Source organism: Miniopterus natalensis, chromosome 4 (genome assembly GCF_054644295.1).
Source record: "Miniopterus natalensis isolate mMinNat1 chromosome 4, mMinNat1.hap1, whole genome shotgun sequence".
Classification (NCBI taxonomy): Eukaryota; Metazoa; Chordata; class Mammalia; order Chiroptera; family Miniopteridae; genus Miniopterus; species Miniopterus natalensis.
In genome coordinates, this window is record NC_142084.1 from 70,797,023 (window position 1) to 70,816,931 (window position 19,909).

A 19,909-nucleotide genomic window follows, 5' to 3' on the forward strand; every position below is an offset into this window, starting at 1 on the left:
CTAAAATTCATCCCTCCTGTGAAATCTGAAGTTATTTTCTTTCCCATTAAACCTGCCCATCAGCAGTTCCTCCTCATCTTCCTCATGGGCCTTCTTCACTTCCTCCTTGGCCTGGATGGCATCCATCTCCCTTTCTGGGCCCTGCAGAAAGAAACAGAGACCAAGGTGGCCAGGGATTATGCTTCCTGGGGGCTGACAGGGTGTTAGTGTGCAGCCTGCCCCTGCCTTCTGAAAGCCTCCACTCCAGTTCGGGGCAGCTAAAGAAGAGCTCCCAAGGCTATCACGTCTTAATCCCTGGAACCTGTAAATGTGACTTTATATGGGGAAAAGGTCTTTGCAAATGGGATTAGATTAAGTGTTGAGATTATCCTGAATTATCAGGTAGGCCCTAAATTTCATCATGTGCCCTCTTGAGAGAGAAGCAGAAAGATTTGAAACACACACACAGAAGAGGCAGAGATGAGAGGGAAGTTGCCACAAACCAAGGAACACCAGAAGCTGGAAGAGGCAAGAAAAGGATCCTCCCCCAGAATCTTCAGAGAGAGAGTGGCCCTAGTAATACCATGATTTCAGCCCATTGATACTGATTTTGGACTTCTGGCTTCCAGAACTGTTAGAGAATAAATTTTTGTTGTTTTAAACAGCCAGTTTGTGGTGATTTGTTATGCCAGCCCCAGGCAATGAATTCAACCCCTTCTTTCTGTTCCCAGAGCATGTGGGTCCCTGTCCTTCAACCAGCTGACCAGTGAATGGGCGGTAAAGGGAGGCCTTAGAGCCTAAATGAGAAAATCCAGGGAATGTAAAATAGGACAACACACTGAAAACTGTTTGGCTGTGAGGGACCTTGTAACCCAGCCTGTCCACTCTTGGGCTTGTGTTCACTGAAGGACACATACATGAATGATTATAACAGCTTTATGTGTGAGGCCACAAGCTGGAAGCCACCCAAAGCTGCATTGACAGAGAATGGAATATTCTCTGACATACCTTCTGGAATATTCTCACAGGAAGAACAAGCTACTGCTGCATGTGATAATATGAATGCATCTCACAACACTGCCTAAATGAGTAAATACTAGATGGCTTCATTTATATGAATTTCAAAAGGAGGTCAAATTGATCTGTGGTGATAGAATAGTGGTTCCTTTGAGGGTGGGTGCCAGCTGGGAGGGGCTATTAGGAGGCTCCTGGAACTCTGGTAGCTTTCTGTGTCTTGATCTGGGCAGGGTTTTCATTAGTAAAAATTCATCAAGCCCTTTCCTATATGTTAGACTCAAGTACAGAAATAAATAAATAATGAAAGAAAAGTTCATTGCATTCATCATACCTTGGTTTCACCCCAGGTGGCCTTGCCAAAATTCTCAGCATACTCTTCATCATCTGTGATCAGGAAGTTATCAAAGATGGTTCCCGATCTCACCTGCAGATGAAAATAAGGCCTTCCTTATTGATGTGAGAAATGTAACAACTTTCCACCAAGAAACAATTGTATTTTGCTCAGTACTGCGACAGTGATTATTAGCTCTCAAAAGCAGCACATGCTTAAACCCATTTATAGAACACCCGTTCCCTCCAGGGCATTGGTTCCCAAACTTAGCTGCCTATTAGGATCACCAAGAACATTTCTGAAATTCTTGATGCCTGGTCTCAGCCTTAGGGATGCTGATTTAACTGGTCTGGGAGCTTGCCTGGGCATTGAGACTTTGAAGAGCACCCCAAAGCCTCGAGGACTCAGTGATGTTTGAGAACTGCAACTCGAGAACCTTACTGTGCAATGTGTGGGCTGTGGACTGGCAGGATCAGCACCACCCAGGTGGGAGCTTGGTGGGAATGCAGAACCTCAAGCTCCACCCCATACTTGCTGCATCAGACTGCAATCTTGTCCTAAAGCTGATGGACCCACAGGTCAGCTCTGAGCAGAGGAGTGACCAATTCCCAGGGGGCAGAGAGGCAGATAGGAAGTGCCCAGAGAGTGAGAAGGTCATCTGTTTTGGCCACAGCTGTATGCCTTGGGTCCAGGTATAGGTGCCAGGCACACAGCGGGAGTTCAAGGAATGCCAGCTATGTAAATTAAGGAGTTTAGGCTGAAGTTCAGAGTTATTAAACTAAAGCAAATTTAAAACCCAATGACCTGCCAAAGCTCCAGCCCGATGGCACCAATGTTCTCAAATTCTGAAAGGTCGTATTCTGTCAAATAGTTGGTGTTTTTCATCTTTTGATGAAGCCAAACATCTTTATCTATACCTTCTGGTGTCAAGCCATCCTGCAACAACAAACCCCATGTGGTGGTCTTCAGTGATACAGCAGGGGAGGGCGCAGCCCAACGGTGTCAAAGTAAGAAGACACCACACACCTGGTATGGAGGTTTCTGCAGCATTGGTGCCTGCCAGTCGCCGTCCAGTTCACTGTTCCAGTCGCTCGGCTTGCTGGCACTGGCATCCAGAAAATGCTTCTCCCAGTCCTTAAAATACATGTAGACAAAAAAGGGAAAAAACGTTCTCAGATTTGAGAAAGGAAATTCTTAGCTACATTGAGACAGGCAGGCCTGTGACCCAGGTTGCTATTTCCTCATCGCCTCTATTTGGTGATGGGAAGGCTGAGTGGTGAGGGTCCAGATCCCATGGAGGGCCCCAGGGCCATGCATTGCCAGGATGTTCCCTCTAACCTCCCCTCCCCACCCCCAACCAGTGTGACTGCAGCACTTTCCCCATGCTGTCGAGAAGAATGGCAATGTGGAAAACTTGAAATAGTGTCTAAAGGTGAAATGATGGGCAAAAAGTGATGGTGGGAGAGGGGGCCACAAATTCATTGATGGTTGGCTTAAGTCTGTCCTACTTTAGGACTATTCTAGAGAGAGGCTGGACAACTAAGAAATGTCCCAAGATTTACTTGGGTAGCAGGAGAAAAGCAATTATTACTGAGTCCTTTTATAGATATAGAAACACTCACATATATACATAGATATATAACACATTTATACACATGCATATATATATATATACACACATACAATCTATGTATAATATATAAAAGTATATATATATATACAAGTTTATACACACACACATATATACACATGTCTATATACATATGTATATGACTTAGTAGGTATTGAATAAATAGTTGTTGAATAAATGAATGGATAAGAAAAAGTTGTATAGATTAATGCTCAGAAAAACACATATAAAAGCATAAAAGTAGTGTACAATGGCATTTTCTCTTTTAGAACTGAGAAATTATAAATGTTCTTCCACTCAGAAAGTGGCTTTTTCATGACACTCTGTAACTTCTCAACAATTGATACATGGGAGTTAGTCACCTCTTCTACTGCTTTTCGACCCAGACCACAAATGGCAATGCTAAGCCCCTGATGTGTTGGGATCCAGAAAATGGTAACAATTCAATCTTAGTAGCAGGTTCCCTAGTAGAATTGTGGGCTATCAGATCCTAACAACGTAATGAATTAATTTGTTTAGGAGCTCACAAGGGTCTGAGCATAGGGATGAAACACAGCCAGGAGCTTCTGAAAGAACGATTAGCCCCCTGTGGTGACCTGTCTCCATCCAAACCCTCGGGGAAGGGAGGTTGCAGGGTTTCTTTCCCATTCTGTGCCTTGTTTAAAGTAAGTGCTCTTTCCAGGTGAAAACTCCTTTTTTTTTGGTTTGTTTTTAAGGTAAGAAAAGGAGGGGAAAACTTTGCTTTCTTTTCCTCTTTTTCCTGAGAAATGATGGAAAAACCTTTGTGTTGGAGATTTGCCCTAATCTGAAGGCATTCTCATTGATTGGACACCATGGATTCCAAATTTATGGAACTTAACTTTTGATTATCTATGGGAAAAAGGACAGCCAAATAATTTAATAGCCTAAACAAGATGCCATTTTGATTTAATAATTACATTCAGTCTATACTGAAGTATTTGATTATTACATAGCAATGCCACTGATAAGTTATAACTTGTCAGGAATTAATTATAAACATTAGCCAAGTACTCTTAGTTATGGCAAAGATGACTGTCTTCACATAAATGGCTCAGGTTTTGGTACAGTGTTTGATGTTCAAAACAAAATGTTACAACTATAAGGAAACAGACTGGGGGGGGGGGAGTGGCTATAGTGGGTGGTTCCCAAAAAGATTTATGTCCTAAAACTGGGAATCTGGGAATGTGAGCTTATTTGGGAAAAAGGGGTCTTTACAGATGTAATTAAGATAAGGACCTCGTGCCCAGCCAGCGTGGCTCAGCGGTTGAGCATCGACCTAGGATCCAGATCCCATTTCAATTCCCATCAGGGCACATGCCTGAGTTGCAGACTTGATCCCCAGTGGGGGGCATGCAGGAGGCAGCCAATAAGTGACTCTCATCATTGATGTTTCTATCTCTCTCCCTCTATCTTCCCTCTGAAATCAAAGATATATTAAAAAAAAAAAAAGAAAGATAAGGACCTCGAGGCAAATCAATTAGATTATTCAGGTGTACCCTAAACCCAATGATAAATATCTTTATAGGAGAAAAAAGAGACACAAGGGGAGGAAAAGGCCATGTGGAGATGAAGCCAGAGATTGGAGTGATGTGTCTATCAGCCAAGGAATGTCTAAAGGCAACAGATGCTGGAAGAAGGAAGGAAGGATCCTCCCCTAGAGCACTGAGAGGGAGTGTGGCTCTACCAAAACACTGATTTCTAACTCTGGCTTCAAGAACTATAAGAGAATAGGTTTCTGTCCTTTAAGCTAGCCACTCTGTGGTGTTTTGTTTCAGCAGCCCTAGAGAAGCTCATACATTTGTATGTTAACTGATCTTGGTCATCAATCACAAATGTGAAACCACAAAAAATATTTCATGTTCAAATGCAGAATAACGAAAAAAATATTTTTTAAAAGGTTGTTGATGCATTCAACCTTGGTTAAAAAGAACAAACCATACTTGCTTTTATCTAAAATATATAGTTTTTCTTTTTTTAAAAAAAATTTTTTAAAAATATATCTTTATTAATTTCAGAGAGAGGAAAGGAGAGGGAGAGACAGACAGAAACATCAATGATGAGAGAGTCACTGATCGGCTGCAGCCCGCAACCCAGGCATGTGCCCTGACCAGGAATTGAACCCGGATCTCCTGGATCCTAGGTCAATGCTCAACCGCTGAGCCATGCCCGGCTGGGCTTTATCTCAAATATAAAACTTACAGTACCTTGAGGCATGCAGATCTGTGGCTGGTTTCAACACACAAGTGCTGGAGACAGCATTTTGATTATGTTGTTGTCATCATGATTGCCAGCCATGCAGCAATCGCACAGGACCTAGTACTTACAGATTTTGCTTGCACACTTTCTAGAGTTGTTTGGGGAAAATCCATACCTGGAGTTTGTTCTTTTTCTCCTGTTTCCAATCCTTGGACTCTGCTGAAGGCTTCTCCATCTTCTTCAGTGATGTCAAGTTCCAATCATACTCAATGCTGCCGGATTCAATTGCTTGGCCATCAATTTTCACTTCATAAGTGAGATCTGGTCTTAAGATCAGAGTATAGAGGTGTGTAAAGCCATCAACCTGCACATTTTAGGGGAGAAAAGGACGACACACATTGATTGGTTGCTTCCTGTACTCATCCCAACTGGGGCCAGGGATCAAGCCTGCAAACAAGGTACATGCCCTTGGCCAGAATTTAACCTGAGACTCTTCAATCCATGGGCTGATGCCCTAACCACTGAGAAACTGGCTAGAGCTGATGGGGCAAATTATAAATTGATGTTATAGCTCACAGTAAAAAAGTGCCCTCCTAATGGGGGGAACTCCAGAAACCAAACCAAAGTAGAGGACCAGTGTCTTTAATGGGCCTGCTAAACTGGAAAGCAGAGACAGGGGTGTGTTTGCTAATACCTATCCCTGGCTCACTTAAATATTTTAAGACCAAAACTATTTTCTCTAAACTTATGTTATTGTCTTATTAGAGTTAACACATCACTGATTTGAATACAAAATCATTTACCTTACACTTGATAGGTTTCTTGTTCGAGTGATACTGATTCTTGAAATATAAAATAACATGAACTTTCTTGATATCAAATCCACAAATATCAGGTCCTACAAAAAAAATTAACTGCTTTCAATTTTCTTGTATAATGTATCAACACAAGATATCCCCAACCATTCTCCTGAAATATCCAGGGCACAGGAAGCTTACATGTCCAGGAAATGATCAGATATGTACATGGAGATATTTAAATGTATGGTGATACCCTTCTCAGTTTAGGTCACTTCTCTGTTCCCCATAGCCATTTTGGACTCAAGTGTAAACCAGCATGTGAGTAAGAAAAGGTTTAATAGTCTAACAGGCATCTCTGATATGCTGCCTGAATCTGGGGTCCTTGCTCTGAAGCTCTGACCAGTGCACCTGTACCCAGGTAAGGGCTTTGGAGCTGGACTGACTGGCTCTGACCCCAGCTCTCATTCACTGTCTTGAGACACAGTTGCAACTGTACAGTCTTCCCATGCCTTAGTGTTAATCTTGACCTCACAAAGTTATTTTGCCAATTTAACAGGCTAATGCCTTTTTAAAACTCAATAGTTATTGCTGTTAATATTATGCACCAAGACTACACACACACACACACACACACACACACACACACACATTCTTAATGATAACTCCAAATTGTAAGCAAAAGAGAGACTGTGATCAGTGGGTATGTTCCGATGAACTGTAAAATCTAGAGAGTCGTATTCAAAAGTTATCAATTTTTAAATTGGCACAGGGTTGTTTCAGTCACTCAGAAAATGGAATGTTGTGGGATACTCTATTCCCCGATTGGAGACTAAGGAATTCTGAATATACTAAACAAGGTTTGCAGAGGAATCTAGGAAATTCACCAAACCTTCTGAGGGAATTACCTTATTATGGCTTTATTGAACTTTATTGAACTTATGCCTTAGGAAGGTACCAAAGCACCCAGCTGTCTCTGTCTCAGACTGAATTTTAACACTGACCCTGGCCTGCACCCACCCCTGGTGCAGGCCTCTGTGAGGCGAACCCTGTGTAAACACAAGCAGATGACTGCAATCTCTTCTAGAACTTGCAGTGATGAACCTCCAGAATAAGTGAGAGAGATCCAGGCTGCATGTAATACTTAAAGAATGTTATCAATTTGCCAGAGTAGATATGACAATGAACTTGGAAGTGGAGTCCTGAGGGACTGACAAAGAACACTGTGTCTATCTCCCAGCTGAGTTCTTAAAGGACATGTGTTTATATAATTTCCTTTTTGTTTTCACTGGAAAACATAACAGTTCAATTTTTAAAACAAAAGCTATTTGAACTATTTGTATGGAAGTCCACTACCTCAGTAGCAAAGTATGAAATTTATTTTTCCTTCAAAATTCCCTCTCTATTCCTAAGCACCTACATGTTTTTAATATTAAATTAAGCTTCAGAACATACCCTGAAAATCTGGACATTTTCGGTTAACAGCAATCATAAAATATTTACACATGTAATGGATTTTTTTTTTTTTTTTTGAGGAAATAGATAGATGGGCTCTAAAGTCAGGCTGATCTGACTTTGGGCAAGTAGTGCAATATTTCTGAGCATCAGTTTTCTTATTTGCAATGTGGGGGCTGTGTTCCTTATTTCCTAGGTGTTTTTTTTAAATTTAACCCTTAATAAAGGATATGTTTATTGATTTTAGAGAGAGGAAGAGAGAGAGAGAGCGATAATATCAATCATTGCCTCCCTTACGTGCCCCGAATGGGGAACTGAACCCATAAACTTTTGGTGTATGAGACAATGCTCCAGCCAACTGAGCCACCCAGCCAGGTCCCTATTTCTTAGGGTTTTACACATAATCTAAGATTGCATGTGTAAAACCCTTGGCAAGGGCCCAATAAAATGTACTTTTCTCATCCTGGCCAGTGTGGCTCAGTTGGCTGAGCATCGTGCCGTGCACCAAAAGGTTGCTGGTTCGATTACCAATAGTGGTGTGTGCGAGAGGTAGCTGATCAATGTTTCCCTCTCACATCAATGTTTCTCTCTCTCCCCTCCTCTCCTTCCTCTCTCTCTAAAATCAATATAAGTATACCTTTTTTTAAAAGAATTAAAAACAAGGTAATTCCTTCAATGCCATGATCTTCAGCAAGATGCTCTCATACCAAAGGCTAGAGCTGAGACATAATAGAGAAGTATTCTAACAGTAACAGTGGGTTTGAAGAAAATGAAACTGATTTCAAGTTAAAAGGAAAAATACATAAAATTTCTTTTTTTTTTAACTCCAAAGTATGCTGCTTCACAATTCAGATGCAGCAGGCATGCTATATATTTGTTTCTTTTTGTATTTTTTTAAAGATTTACTTATTGATTTTTTTAGAGAGAGAGGGGAAGCAGGAGAGTGAGAGAGAAACATCATCAACTTATTGTTCCACTTATTTATGCATTCACTGGTTGATTCTTGTATGTGCCCTGACCAGGGACAGAACCCATAACCTCGGTATATCGGGACGACACTCTAACCAACTGAGCTATCCGGCCAGGGCTTCTTTTTGTATTTTTTGCCATATATATTTAAAAGTAGCATTTTGATGAATATTTTGTTTATCAAACCTAACTAAATCAAATGTTTGTGAAATCAGCTCTATTTCCACAGGTAATGTTTTTGCCTGCTATCTCTGCCATCCATTTTTAAGAGAGTAACAATAACCAAAATCAAGACATTGCAATTTCTTTTTTCATCAAAATAAAGACTTTTTCCATTCTACATTTTAAATTAAAGATTAAATGCAAGGCATGGCAGAGAAGAGAGAATTCTGGGAGGGGAGTTAGAGACTGCAATCCATGGAAACTTTGAATGTATTAAATGCTATGTCCCTGGAAAAGTCATCTTGCTCTCCAAAATGACAGAGCAGAGTTATATCTAAATCTAATAAGTAATCTAATATCTAATAAAATATAAGTAATATATTCTTCCTACTTCTACAATGATACTGTGACCTGTTGTATATATGAATATAAGACCAGCATAGCCAAGTGTCTGAAGCCTGATGCGGATTGTCATGAATTCAGACATAAGCATGGCAAAGCTGTGAGGAATAAAAATTCTGCAAGACAAACGTGTTGGACGAGGGAAAATAATTTTAAAGAATAAGTTCCCAAATTTGGATTGTGGATGGTTATTTTTAAAATAATTTTTCATTTTTAAAGCTCCCCCACACACACCTTTTTTGTTGTGGTAAAACACAAAAGATTTACCATCTAAAGCATTTTTACGTATACAGATCAGTGGTATTAAATACATTCACATTGTTGTCCAGCCATCACCACTGTTCTCTCTCCACAACTTTTTCCATCTTATAAAACTAATACTCTATCTCCACTAAACACTAGCTCTCCATTCTCCCCTCCCCTGCCCCTGACAGCCACCATCCTGCATTCTGTCTCTATGCCCTTGACTAATCTAAGTAACTCATGAAGTGGAATCATAAAATGTGTGGTCTATCAGACTTTCCTTCCTTTTTAAATTTTTGTTTTTTATTGTTGACACTATTACAGATGTCCCTCAAGAATTTCCTTCCTTTTTAAGGCTGAATATATTCCACTGTAAGAATATACCCCACTTTGTTTTGTTTATTCATTCATCCAACCATGGACATGGGCATGGGCTAAATCCTCGTGTTGTTCTTCTTTTTCAAGATTGTTTTAGCTATTCAGAGTCCCTTGAGGTTCTGTATGAATTTTAGGATGGGTTTTTCAATTTCTGCAAAAAAAAAAAAAATTGGAATTTTGATAGGGATTAGACTTGAATCTGTAGATAGCTTTGGGTAGTATTGACATTTTAACAATATTAAGTCTTCCAATCCATAAAAGTGGGACGTGTTTCCATTTAATTTCTTTCAGCAATATTTTGTAGTTTTCATTGTACAAGCCTTTGTAAAACTGTTTTTCTAATTTCTTTTTCAGATGATTCATTGTTTGTATAAAGAAATGCAACTGTTGTTTTGCATGTTGACTTTTGAATCCTGCTACTTTGCTGAATTCATTTATTAGTTCTAATAGTTGTTTTTTGGGTGCAATCTTTAGGGTTTCCTACATATAAGATTGTATCATCTGCAAACAAAGATTTTACTTCTTTCTTTCCAGTTTGGATGCCTTTATTTCTTTTTCTTGCCCAAATGCTCCGACTAGAACTTTCAGTAGTGTGTTGAGTAAAAGTGGTGAAAGAGAACATCCTTGCCTTGTTCCTAGTCTTAGAGGAAAAACTTTCACTCTCACTACTGAGTATGTTGTTTGCTGTGGGGTTTTCACGCGACTTTCATTACGTTGAGGTAGTTTCCTATTAATCCTAGTTGGGTTTTTTGTTTTGTTTTTGATCATAAAAGGGTATTGAATTTTATCAAATGCTTTTTCTGCATCAATTGTGAGGATCCTGTTCCCCCTTCATTCCGTTGATGTGGCATATTACGTGACCAATTTTTTTAGTATGTCGAACCATCCCTGCAATCCAGGAATAAGTGTTGGTAGGTCATGGTGTACATATAATCCTTTTAACATGCCACTGAATTCTGTTTACTAGTATTTTATTGAGGATTTTTTGCATCAATGTTCATAAAAGCTATTGTTCTATATTTTTCTTATAGTATCTTTGTCTGGTTTTGGTATCAGGGTAATGCTGGCTTCATAGAATGAGTTAGGAAGTCTCTCTTCCACTTAGTTTTTTTAGAAAAGTTTGAGCAGGATTGGTTACTGCCCTTTGTCCTTTCATTTCACCTTGTAGGACTCCCTTGAGCATTTCTTGCAACGCAAGAGTAGTGGTCATGAACTCCCTCAGCTTTTGTGTATTTGGAAATGTCTTACTTTCTCTCACGGTTTTGCCAAATACAATTCTTGGTTGGCAGTTTGCTTCTTCCTCCTTTTAAAAAATGTTTTTATTGACTTTAGAGAGAGAGGCAGGGAGGGGGAGAGAGAAACATTGACCAGCTGCCTCCACATGTACCCCAACTGGGGATTGAACCCACAACCTGGATCAAGAATCAAACCAGCAACCTTTTGGTGCACAGGACGACACTCAACCGAGTCACACTGGCCAGGACGACAGTTTGCTTCTTTTAGCACTTTGAATCTATCAGCCCACTGTGTTCTGGCCTCCAAAGTTCCTGTTGAGAAACCTGCAGATAATCTTAAGATTCAATCTTTTTTCTTTCTGTTCCTCAGTCTTGATTATTTCCACTGTCCTATCTTCAAGTTTGCTGATTCTTTCTTTTGCCCATTCAAATCTGCCTTTGATCCTCTCTAGTGATTTGTTTTCATTTCAGTTATACTTTTCAGCTCCAGAATTCCACTTTAGGTTTTCTATATCCTTTTGTTATTTCCATTTATTCACACGCATTTTCTTAACTTTATCCACATCGTCCTTTAGATTTTCTTTTTTTTTTTTTTTCTTTTTTTCCAGCATCTTTCAGTTATTTAAGTCTTTGTCTAACAGATCTGCCATCAGGAACATCTTTTTCAGGAACAGTTTATGTTGATTTATTTTTTTCCTTTCAATGAGCCACACTTTCCCATTTGTTTTTATTTGTGATTTGTTGAGTACATTTGAATCTAATAATGTGGTGACTCTGGAAATCAGATTCTACTCCTTTCCTAGGGTTTGATGTCTTATGGTTTGTTTATTTATTTTTGCAGGCTATCTCTGTGCCACCGGTCAGCCTGAGGTATAAACTTAAGGTCTTCTCACATCTTTTCTGAGTCTTTCCCTGGGCATGTGTGGTCACTTTCTAATTTTCCCTGCATATGCAGTTTTTTAAATGTCCTAGTCTTTCATGTCTGGCTTCCGAAGGGAAAAAATAAGGAGTGTGGAGGGGAAGGGCACTGGTGCTTTTTACTTCTCCTGGAATTCACTTCAGCTGGAGGGGGAGAGGATTACAATAGAGAGGGGAGGTACAACAAAAAAGGCTGCCTATCTCTTCGTCTGCACCTTTGTAATTAGAAGTACCAATCAGTGATGAGAGTTCAGAAATCAAATATTTGGAGGGCAGAGTCCTTTTTGCCCACCCTAGTTCCTGCAAGCTGTGTGTAAGCTGCTCCAGGAACACCTGCACAGCTGTTGTGCTAGGGGTGGGAGATGGGTATATGCTACTGTGCTAAGGGCTAAAATGGACTCAGATTAACCTTCCTAGTATTCCCCTGTAAACTGCAATCCTTCCACAGATGCTAGAGTTCCAAAATATTTAAATCTGGCAGATTCTGCCAGTACAATTGTTGTCTAGGTGGGGAGACAGATTCCTGGTTCTTCCTACTCTGCCATCTTCCCAGAATCCTCTTCATTCTTTTTTTTTAATTCCCTCCTGAGGATATTTTTTCCATTGCTTTTCAGAGAGAGTGAAGGGAGAGAGACAGAAACATCAATGTGAGAAAGACACGTCGATTGGTTGCCTCTTGCACGTGCCCCGACCGGGGCTGGTGATCAAGCCTGCAACTAAGGCATGTACCCTTGACTGGAATGGAACCCGAGACCCTTCAGTCCATGGGCCAATGCTCTAACCACTGGCTAGGGCAATCCTCTTCAGTCTTTTTTTAATCCTCTTCATTCTTAAAGCTTTTTGATCTCTCGCTTTGGTTCTGTCTAGTTTCTGTGGCCCAATGTGGTCCCTTCCCATTCTAGCACAAATTTTAATTAAGTTCCCTTTGTGTCAGGAGACATTTAATGTATCCCAGAATTGGCATGTTTTTTCTGTAAGGGGCAAGACAGTCAGTATTTTTGGCTTTGGGGGCCATATGGTCTCTGTTACAATGACTCAACTCTGCCATTGCTGTTTGAAAGCAGCTCTAGACAAACTGCAAAAGAACTGAGTGATGCTGCATCTAATAAGACTTCATTTCTGGACACTGAAATACAAGTTTCATATTATTTGCATGTGTCCAAAATATTATCCTTTTAAAGATTTTTTTAATTCAAAAATGTTAAAACCCATTTCAGCACAAGAGCCATAATAGACACTGGCTATGGCCCAATTTGGCCTATGGAAAATGTTTTCTGATTCCTGATATATTCAGAATACCTGGGTCTACATTAATGTTAAAGAAATAACTTACTCAAAAGTATAATAGAATGGTGCAGTTGACTTTTTATAATATTAAATAGGTTTAACAGTACTAAAAACATTTGGTCAGGTATACACAATACTACCATTTTAGCAGTCTTGGTCTAAGGATTCTACAAGGTGGAAGGATTTTCAAAGTCACCAGAAATGGTTGCACTGTACTACATGAACTCACCAAACATAATATAGTACTGGGATTTTCCACTCAGGTTCTTCTGATCTACATCTGCAGGGAAGACCTTAATGTAGCCACCTCCACAGTCCATCTTCTGCTCATGTTTCACTGTGTACTGAATGACCAGCGTCTTCCCTTTATTGCTAAATGGTTTGAACCGTGCAGAAATGGCATAGAATCGGCCATTTTGAGTGGTTTGCAGACCTTCAAACAAAAAACACTCATGAAAGATTAGGAATGACACAGTGGCTCAGTGGTGCAGGGAATTAAACAATTGTCTTTCCCTTACTCCCAATTATAATCCTCCTAGCCATTCACATCCATCCAGCACCTATAGCTCACTTGTACAATAATATACAATGGGCATGCCACTAATAGGTTCTCTGATGCCACAGAATTTCTTTGACACACTCAGATGTTTTTGTACTTAATATACCACTGTTATGTCTTAGGTTATAGAAACACTTCAGCTCTGAATGACAAATATATATTCTAATTATAAATAAAAGGTTAATTTTGTTTCCATTCATCTTCCAAGGGATTGGGATATACAAGGAAGCTTGTGTAGCAACTGAATTAAAATACAAAGCATTATACTTCTTTTCCTTAATTCTCATCTTAAAATAGTGACTTAAGAGACACAACAGCAGATGGAGGACAGAGTGCAGATCTCTAAAAAAGTGCTTCACTGCACTGGGTGAGCTGGCTCATGGGTGTCATCTGTGTGATGGCTCTTTTTATGAAGATACCATCTTTTGTCATGTGAATTATCTCATATTTGTTTTATAAGTTTAGGTGTTCACTTCAAGACCAAAACCCTCCTTTTCAGTAGCCACTAGGCTCTGTACCAAATCCTTATCTTATACTGGAATCCGTCAAACAAACCTGGAAACAGAGCCAGTCCTATCATAACCTGCCCTTCCTTGCTCGATATACTCTGGCCTGCGCAGCTGCCCATGCTGACAGTCATCATAAATGGATTTGGCATTTGCATTAATACGTACTGAACTCATGGCTGAACTCCCTCCTCCACACCTCTCTTAGCGTCCTCCATTCTTTCTTTACCTTTACCTTTCTCAGGAGATTTGTAGGCCCTCCTGCTCTCTCGGCCCTTTCCCTTGAGGCAATTCCTAAGGCCATGATTAACCTCTGTGTCTTACCACCCTCCTCAGCCATCCCCTGGTCTCTTACCACCTTCTATCTCTGTCTAAATTCTATTTATTTTTCCAGCAATGGCTTCTATGTCATGGTCCCAGGAGACCAGAACAGAAGGGACCAAATTAACTGGTATCCTCAGTGCTTTGCCCATGTCTGCACTCAGTAGACATGTGCTGCAGTGAATGAAATGCACAGAATCTTGGGATTCCAGATTGGAGGAAGAAAAAGCATTGTGGAAAAAACCAAAGCAGCTCTAAGTGGAAACCCCTGTCCTTGGACAAGCTTCACAGAATCACGTTTGTTTTCACTCCATTTTGGTCATATAGCCTGAATTTTGACCAACTCTGTGGGTCAACATGTAACTTATAAAACAATGCACATACTGTGGCAGGAGCTTTTGTCTCTCCTTCATTAAACTTTTGCTTTCCCTTAAAACAACAACAAACAAACAAATAGCACACATACAATTGAAAACCAGAGGCTGCCAGACAAAGCAACATTGGAATAACAGGGCCAAGATAAGGGTTGAATGGAAGGTGGTGAAGAAGTAAATTTTTCATCTAAATCAGGGGTCAGTAAACTTTTTCTGTAAGGCCAGAGAATATTTTAGATTTTGTCCACCATCTGCTCTATGTCCCAACTACTCAATTCTGCCTTTGCAGTATGAAAGCAGATATACAGACCATATGCAAACAAATGACCATGGCCGTGTTTATCATGGACGCTGAAACTTTATTTATAGACACTGAAATTTCATGAATTTTATATAATTTTTACATGTCACAAAATCGATTCCCCTTCCTATTTTCCCCCTTACTAAAAAGTGTAAAAAACATTCTCAGTTTGCTGGCTGTACAAAAAGCAAGTGAGCAAGCAAGCAAGCAAACAGTTGGTAGACAAGCTGTATCTTACCCACCTTTGATCATTAGGAAGGAGAAGCACCCAGAACAGAGGTTATCCTTGGAACCAGAAGGCTACTGACTTGGAGGGTGGGTATAAGGAAGGCCTGGGGGGGGGGGGGGGGGGGGCGGAAAATCCCTAGCTTTACCAGTATGTACAGATGTAAACATTCATCCTGTTGTACCCCTTAAGATCTGCACACTTGACAGCATTTAACTTTTACTTCGTTTTCTTTCCTTCTTAAAGTGAAAATAAATATGGTAAATATTCTTTTTTTCCCCTCTGCAGGTCAAGGCCCTGGGGTCCCTGTAGTGCATACAAAGCAGTGAGTTCTGGGCAAGTAAAAAAAGGAGAGAACAAAAACTAAGGCCAGACCCTACACAAGCCTTGGTTTCCTCACCTGTGAGTAAGAGGTGTTGGGGTGAGCCACACCTACCTTGAAAGATTGCTGTGGGGAAATTTTAATTTATTTTTTAATCCTCACCATTGTTTTTCAGAGAGAGTGGGGGAGAGAGAGAGAAAATCCATGTGAGGGAAACATCAAGTGATTGCCTCCCGTATGCACCTCTACCAGGGCTGGGATCGAGCCTGTAACCGATGGACGTGCCCCTGGAAATCGAACCCCAGACCCTTCAGCCCGCGGGCCGACGCTCTAATCACTGAGCCAAACAGGCTAGGGCACTATGGGGGATTTAACATCTAGCTTCATTTTCTCAGGAACCTTAAACTAACCTTTGTCTTTCTCTTTATGGCCATAAAATTTCCCCGACGAGCGTCTAAAATGCCCAAATTGGGAGTCATTAGAGGATTGCACCCATCGGTTCCTCCAGCGCTCTGTGGGGGGAAACAACACCGGTTAGGGCTGAAAACTTAATCTGGGTCAAGGGAGGGTGAAGGGGGCCCTCGAGGCTTCGCCACAGCCCACTCCTCGGCGATAGGCCGGGGCCAAACGTGACTCGGGCCATCCGTTGGGGAGCAGGGAATAGGGGAGCTTACGCCCCCGCCACCATGGGCGTCGCCTCTGCACCTCCGTCTAGAAACTCCTCCTGGAAGTAGACCGTGGCCAGCGCCACCCGCAACACACAGACGGACCAGAGGAGAACCCTAGCCACGGCCATAGAAGGTGCGCGGAGCCCGCTTGTAACCGCCCCTTTGCTCCCAGCGCTCCCCGCGGCGAGCCGGCCCGTCCCGGAACTACAACTCCCGTCACACCTCGCGATTATGATCTGCCGCATCGCCGGTCCTCGACGCGCGATTGTGCTACTCCCAAGACACCCCGCGATTGTGACCTGAGGCGCTATTGGTCCTCAGGGGCGCAGGGCGCTCTGGGAGTCTCTTTCGTCCTCGCGCGGTTGCCGAGGGCAACGGTCCTCTCAGGTTTGAGTGCGGGGAGTATAGCGGCCTCGGCCTCCGCTGATGGACCTCCTGGGCGGAGGTTGGCAGGCCTGGCTGGGCTGCAGGGGGCTTGGGAGGAGAGTTGCGGGGAAACGAGGCGAGCTCCGGCGCTGAGCTGGGAGGGCGGCGGAGGGCGGCCCCCCACCGCGCCTCAAACCCTGGTTTCCCTGTCTGGATCCACTCGGGAGTGTGGTCCGATGTGGGTCGCTCCAGGTCTGGGGAAAGACACCGGTGCTCTGAGGGGCGTCAGTGTTTTCAAAGTTTTTATTTTTAACAATTTTATTGGGATTCATTTACATACCATACAGTTCATGCCTTTTAAGTGTACAAGTCCATTATTTTTAGTAAACTTACCAAGTGGTGCAGCCATCACCACGATCCAGCTGTAGTACTTTTCATCACTTCAGGGAGACAGATCCCTCTTGCTCCTTTGCAGTCCATCCCCGCCCCCACTCCCAGCCCCAGGCAACTACTGATGTGCTTTCTGAGTCTATAGGTTTGTCTTTTCTGGACAGGCCTTATAAATGGAGTCATACAGTGTGTGGTGTTTTGCATCTAGCTACTTTCACTTATTGTAATGTGTTTGAGATGTATTCCTAATATGTGTATTGGTGTTTGTTCTTTCTTATTGCTCAATAGTATTTCATTGTATGAATGGACCTCAGTTCTCATCTGTTCTTCAATTAATGGACAGTTGGGTTGTTTTCACTTTTTGTCTATTATGAATAATAACATGAATATTTGCATATATTTTATTTATCTTGGGTGACGTGGAGTGGAATTGCTGGATCATTTGGTAACTATGGTTAACCTTTTGAGGAACTACTAGACTATATTCTAAATTGATGACTGCACCATTTTACAACCAACAGTGTGTGAGGGTTTCAGTTTCTTTGCATCTTCACCAATACTTGTTAATATCTATATTTTTTGGTTATAGCCATCCTAGTGGGTGTGAAGTGGGATCTCATGGTGGTTTTGATTTACATTATCCTAATGACTAGTGATGCTGAACATCTTTTCATGGGCTTGATGATGATTTGTGTAGCCTCTTTGGAGAAATGTCTGTTCATGATCTTTGCCTATTGATTTATTTTTAGTTGTGTGTATTTTAAATGTGTATTTTGGTTGTGGTAACGTACATAACATAAAATTTGCCACTTTAACCATTTTTCCATTGGTTTATTTTATTTATTTTTTAAATAATCTTTATTGATTTCAGAGAGACGGAGAGAGAGAGATAGAAATATCAATGATGAGCCCAGCCAGGCGTGGCTCAGCGGTTGAGCATCTGCCTAGGATCCAGGAGATTGGTGTTCGATTCCCAGTCAGGGCACATGCCGGGGTTGCTGGCTAGGCAGCCAATCAATGACTCGATAATCATTGATGTTTCTATCTCTCTCTCTCCCTCTCCTTTCCTCTCTCTGAAATCAATAAAGATATGTTTAAAAAAAAAAAAGAAAAATCAGTGATGAGAGAGTCATTGATCGGCTGCCTCTTGCACGCCCCCCACTGGGGATCCAGCCCACAACCCAGGCATATGCCCTAATCAGAAATCCAGCCGGGATCTGCTGGATCATAGGTCTATGCTTAACCGCTGAGCCACACTGGCCAGGCACCACTGGTTTATTTTTAAACCTAGGGAAAATTTCAGAAGAACTAGATGCCAGAAAACCTGGCCTGGTGGTGGGGCCTCCCCTCTGGCCCACAGAATGGCCTGGGCTGAGTCACCTCCTGAGACTCACCTACAAAAATGGTAATATATAGTTGTTGATGTTGGTTCAGCACAGTATGGAGACAACACATGGTTCCACATCTTGTCTTTTCTGCCTCACATATTATTATGCTGGAGACATTATTATGCATACAGATCTCCCTCATCCCCCGCCCCCCCATTCCTTTTAATGTCTGTATAGTATTGTATCACCTGAATGCCATCTCCTGGACTTTACCAGGTCTCCATGAATGAGTTTGGGTTTTTATGAGTACAAACAGTGCTGCTGTGACATTCCCTGAATATATGTCTCTTTGCATTTGAGAATGTAATTGTAGGTAAATTCCCAGACGTGAAATTATCGGGTCATGAGATCTGTGTAGTTCACATTTTCATTGCTGTTGCTGAGTTTCTCACTAAAGGGCTGCAGCAAATACACACCCACCCACACCATATTTCTCCACCTTTTTACGTCTTTGAAATCTTTTGAAACCTTTGTGTATCTTGCAGTCGGCCGTTCCTGTTCTTCAGCAGCACACAGGAACTTCAGAATATGATGAAAGCTCTGGTACTTCTCAGAAAAATGTACACCAGCATGTGCACAGAGCATATGGCTGACATTTGGTGGGGAGGTGCTCTGTCTGTCCATAGCTTTCCTCTCTTTCCGGGGCGGTGGTTCTCACACTTTAAGTGAAACAAGATTTTCCTGGGGAGCTCAAATACACAGATTATGTGTGTGTTTTTTATAATCTTCACCAGGAGATACGTTTTTACTGATTTTTAGAGAGGAAGGAAGGGAGAGGGAGAAATATTGATGTGAGGGGGAAAGATCGATCAGTTGCCTCCCACACGTGTCCAACCGGGGATTGAACTTGCAACGTATGTGCCTGGACCGGGAATTGCAACTGCAACCTTCTTGGTGGTATGGGACAATGCTCCAACCAACTAAGCCACCCAGCCAGGGCCAGATTGTGTTTAACAGCACTGTGTTAGAGAGTTGAGGATGGATAAGAGAGGAGCCCCAACTTGGGTGTAGCTGGGGAACAGGATTCACTCAGAGTAGAGGGGGAATAACTGGCAAAGCAGTAAAGCTTTGAATTTGGCTCAGGTGCTCACCCACCAGGCAACCTTGGCTGGTGACCTAACCTGTGGGGCTTTTGTTTCCTCTACTTCCTGTGTGAAAGGGGGGAGAAGGGTGACAATAACTGACTCACAGGGTTGCATGCGGATTAAATGAGATAAAGTAGCTTTGAGCAGAGTGCTTGGTACACTGCCGGAACCTGAGAAGTGCTGGCTCTTGTGTTTCATATATATATGTTTCATTTAAGACCTGGCATTAAATGGTAATTCCTTAAATGGTACCAAGTGTCTGTCATTTTCCTTGTCATCATCGGGCTTGAAGGGAAGGCTCTGTCTGGCCAGACTGCAAAGGGGGATTTGATCTCTCCAGGGGTGGTAGGAGACACTGAGAGATTTGAATGCATGATATGAAC

The 19,909-nt window shown here is 41.7% G+C and overlaps 1 protein-coding gene across 1 annotated transcript; it reads right to left on the reverse strand.

The window, feature by feature from the left end:
* CALR3 (calreticulin 3) lies at nt 1–16,425 on the reverse strand. The gene is made up of 9 exons (XM_016209330.2): nt 16,335–16,425; nt 16,040–16,141; nt 13,250–13,453; nt 5,978–6,072; nt 5,350–5,538; nt 2,354–2,461; nt 2,132–2,263; nt 1,328–1,420; nt 1–141 (listed from the first exon to the last, which is right to left on the reverse strand). Exons 1-9 carry the CDS (start codon nt 16,423–16,425, stop codon nt 1–3), a joined length of 1,155 nt encoding a protein of 384 aa, XP_016064816.2.
* Between the last annotated feature and the right edge of the window lie 3,484 nt (nt 16,426–19,909).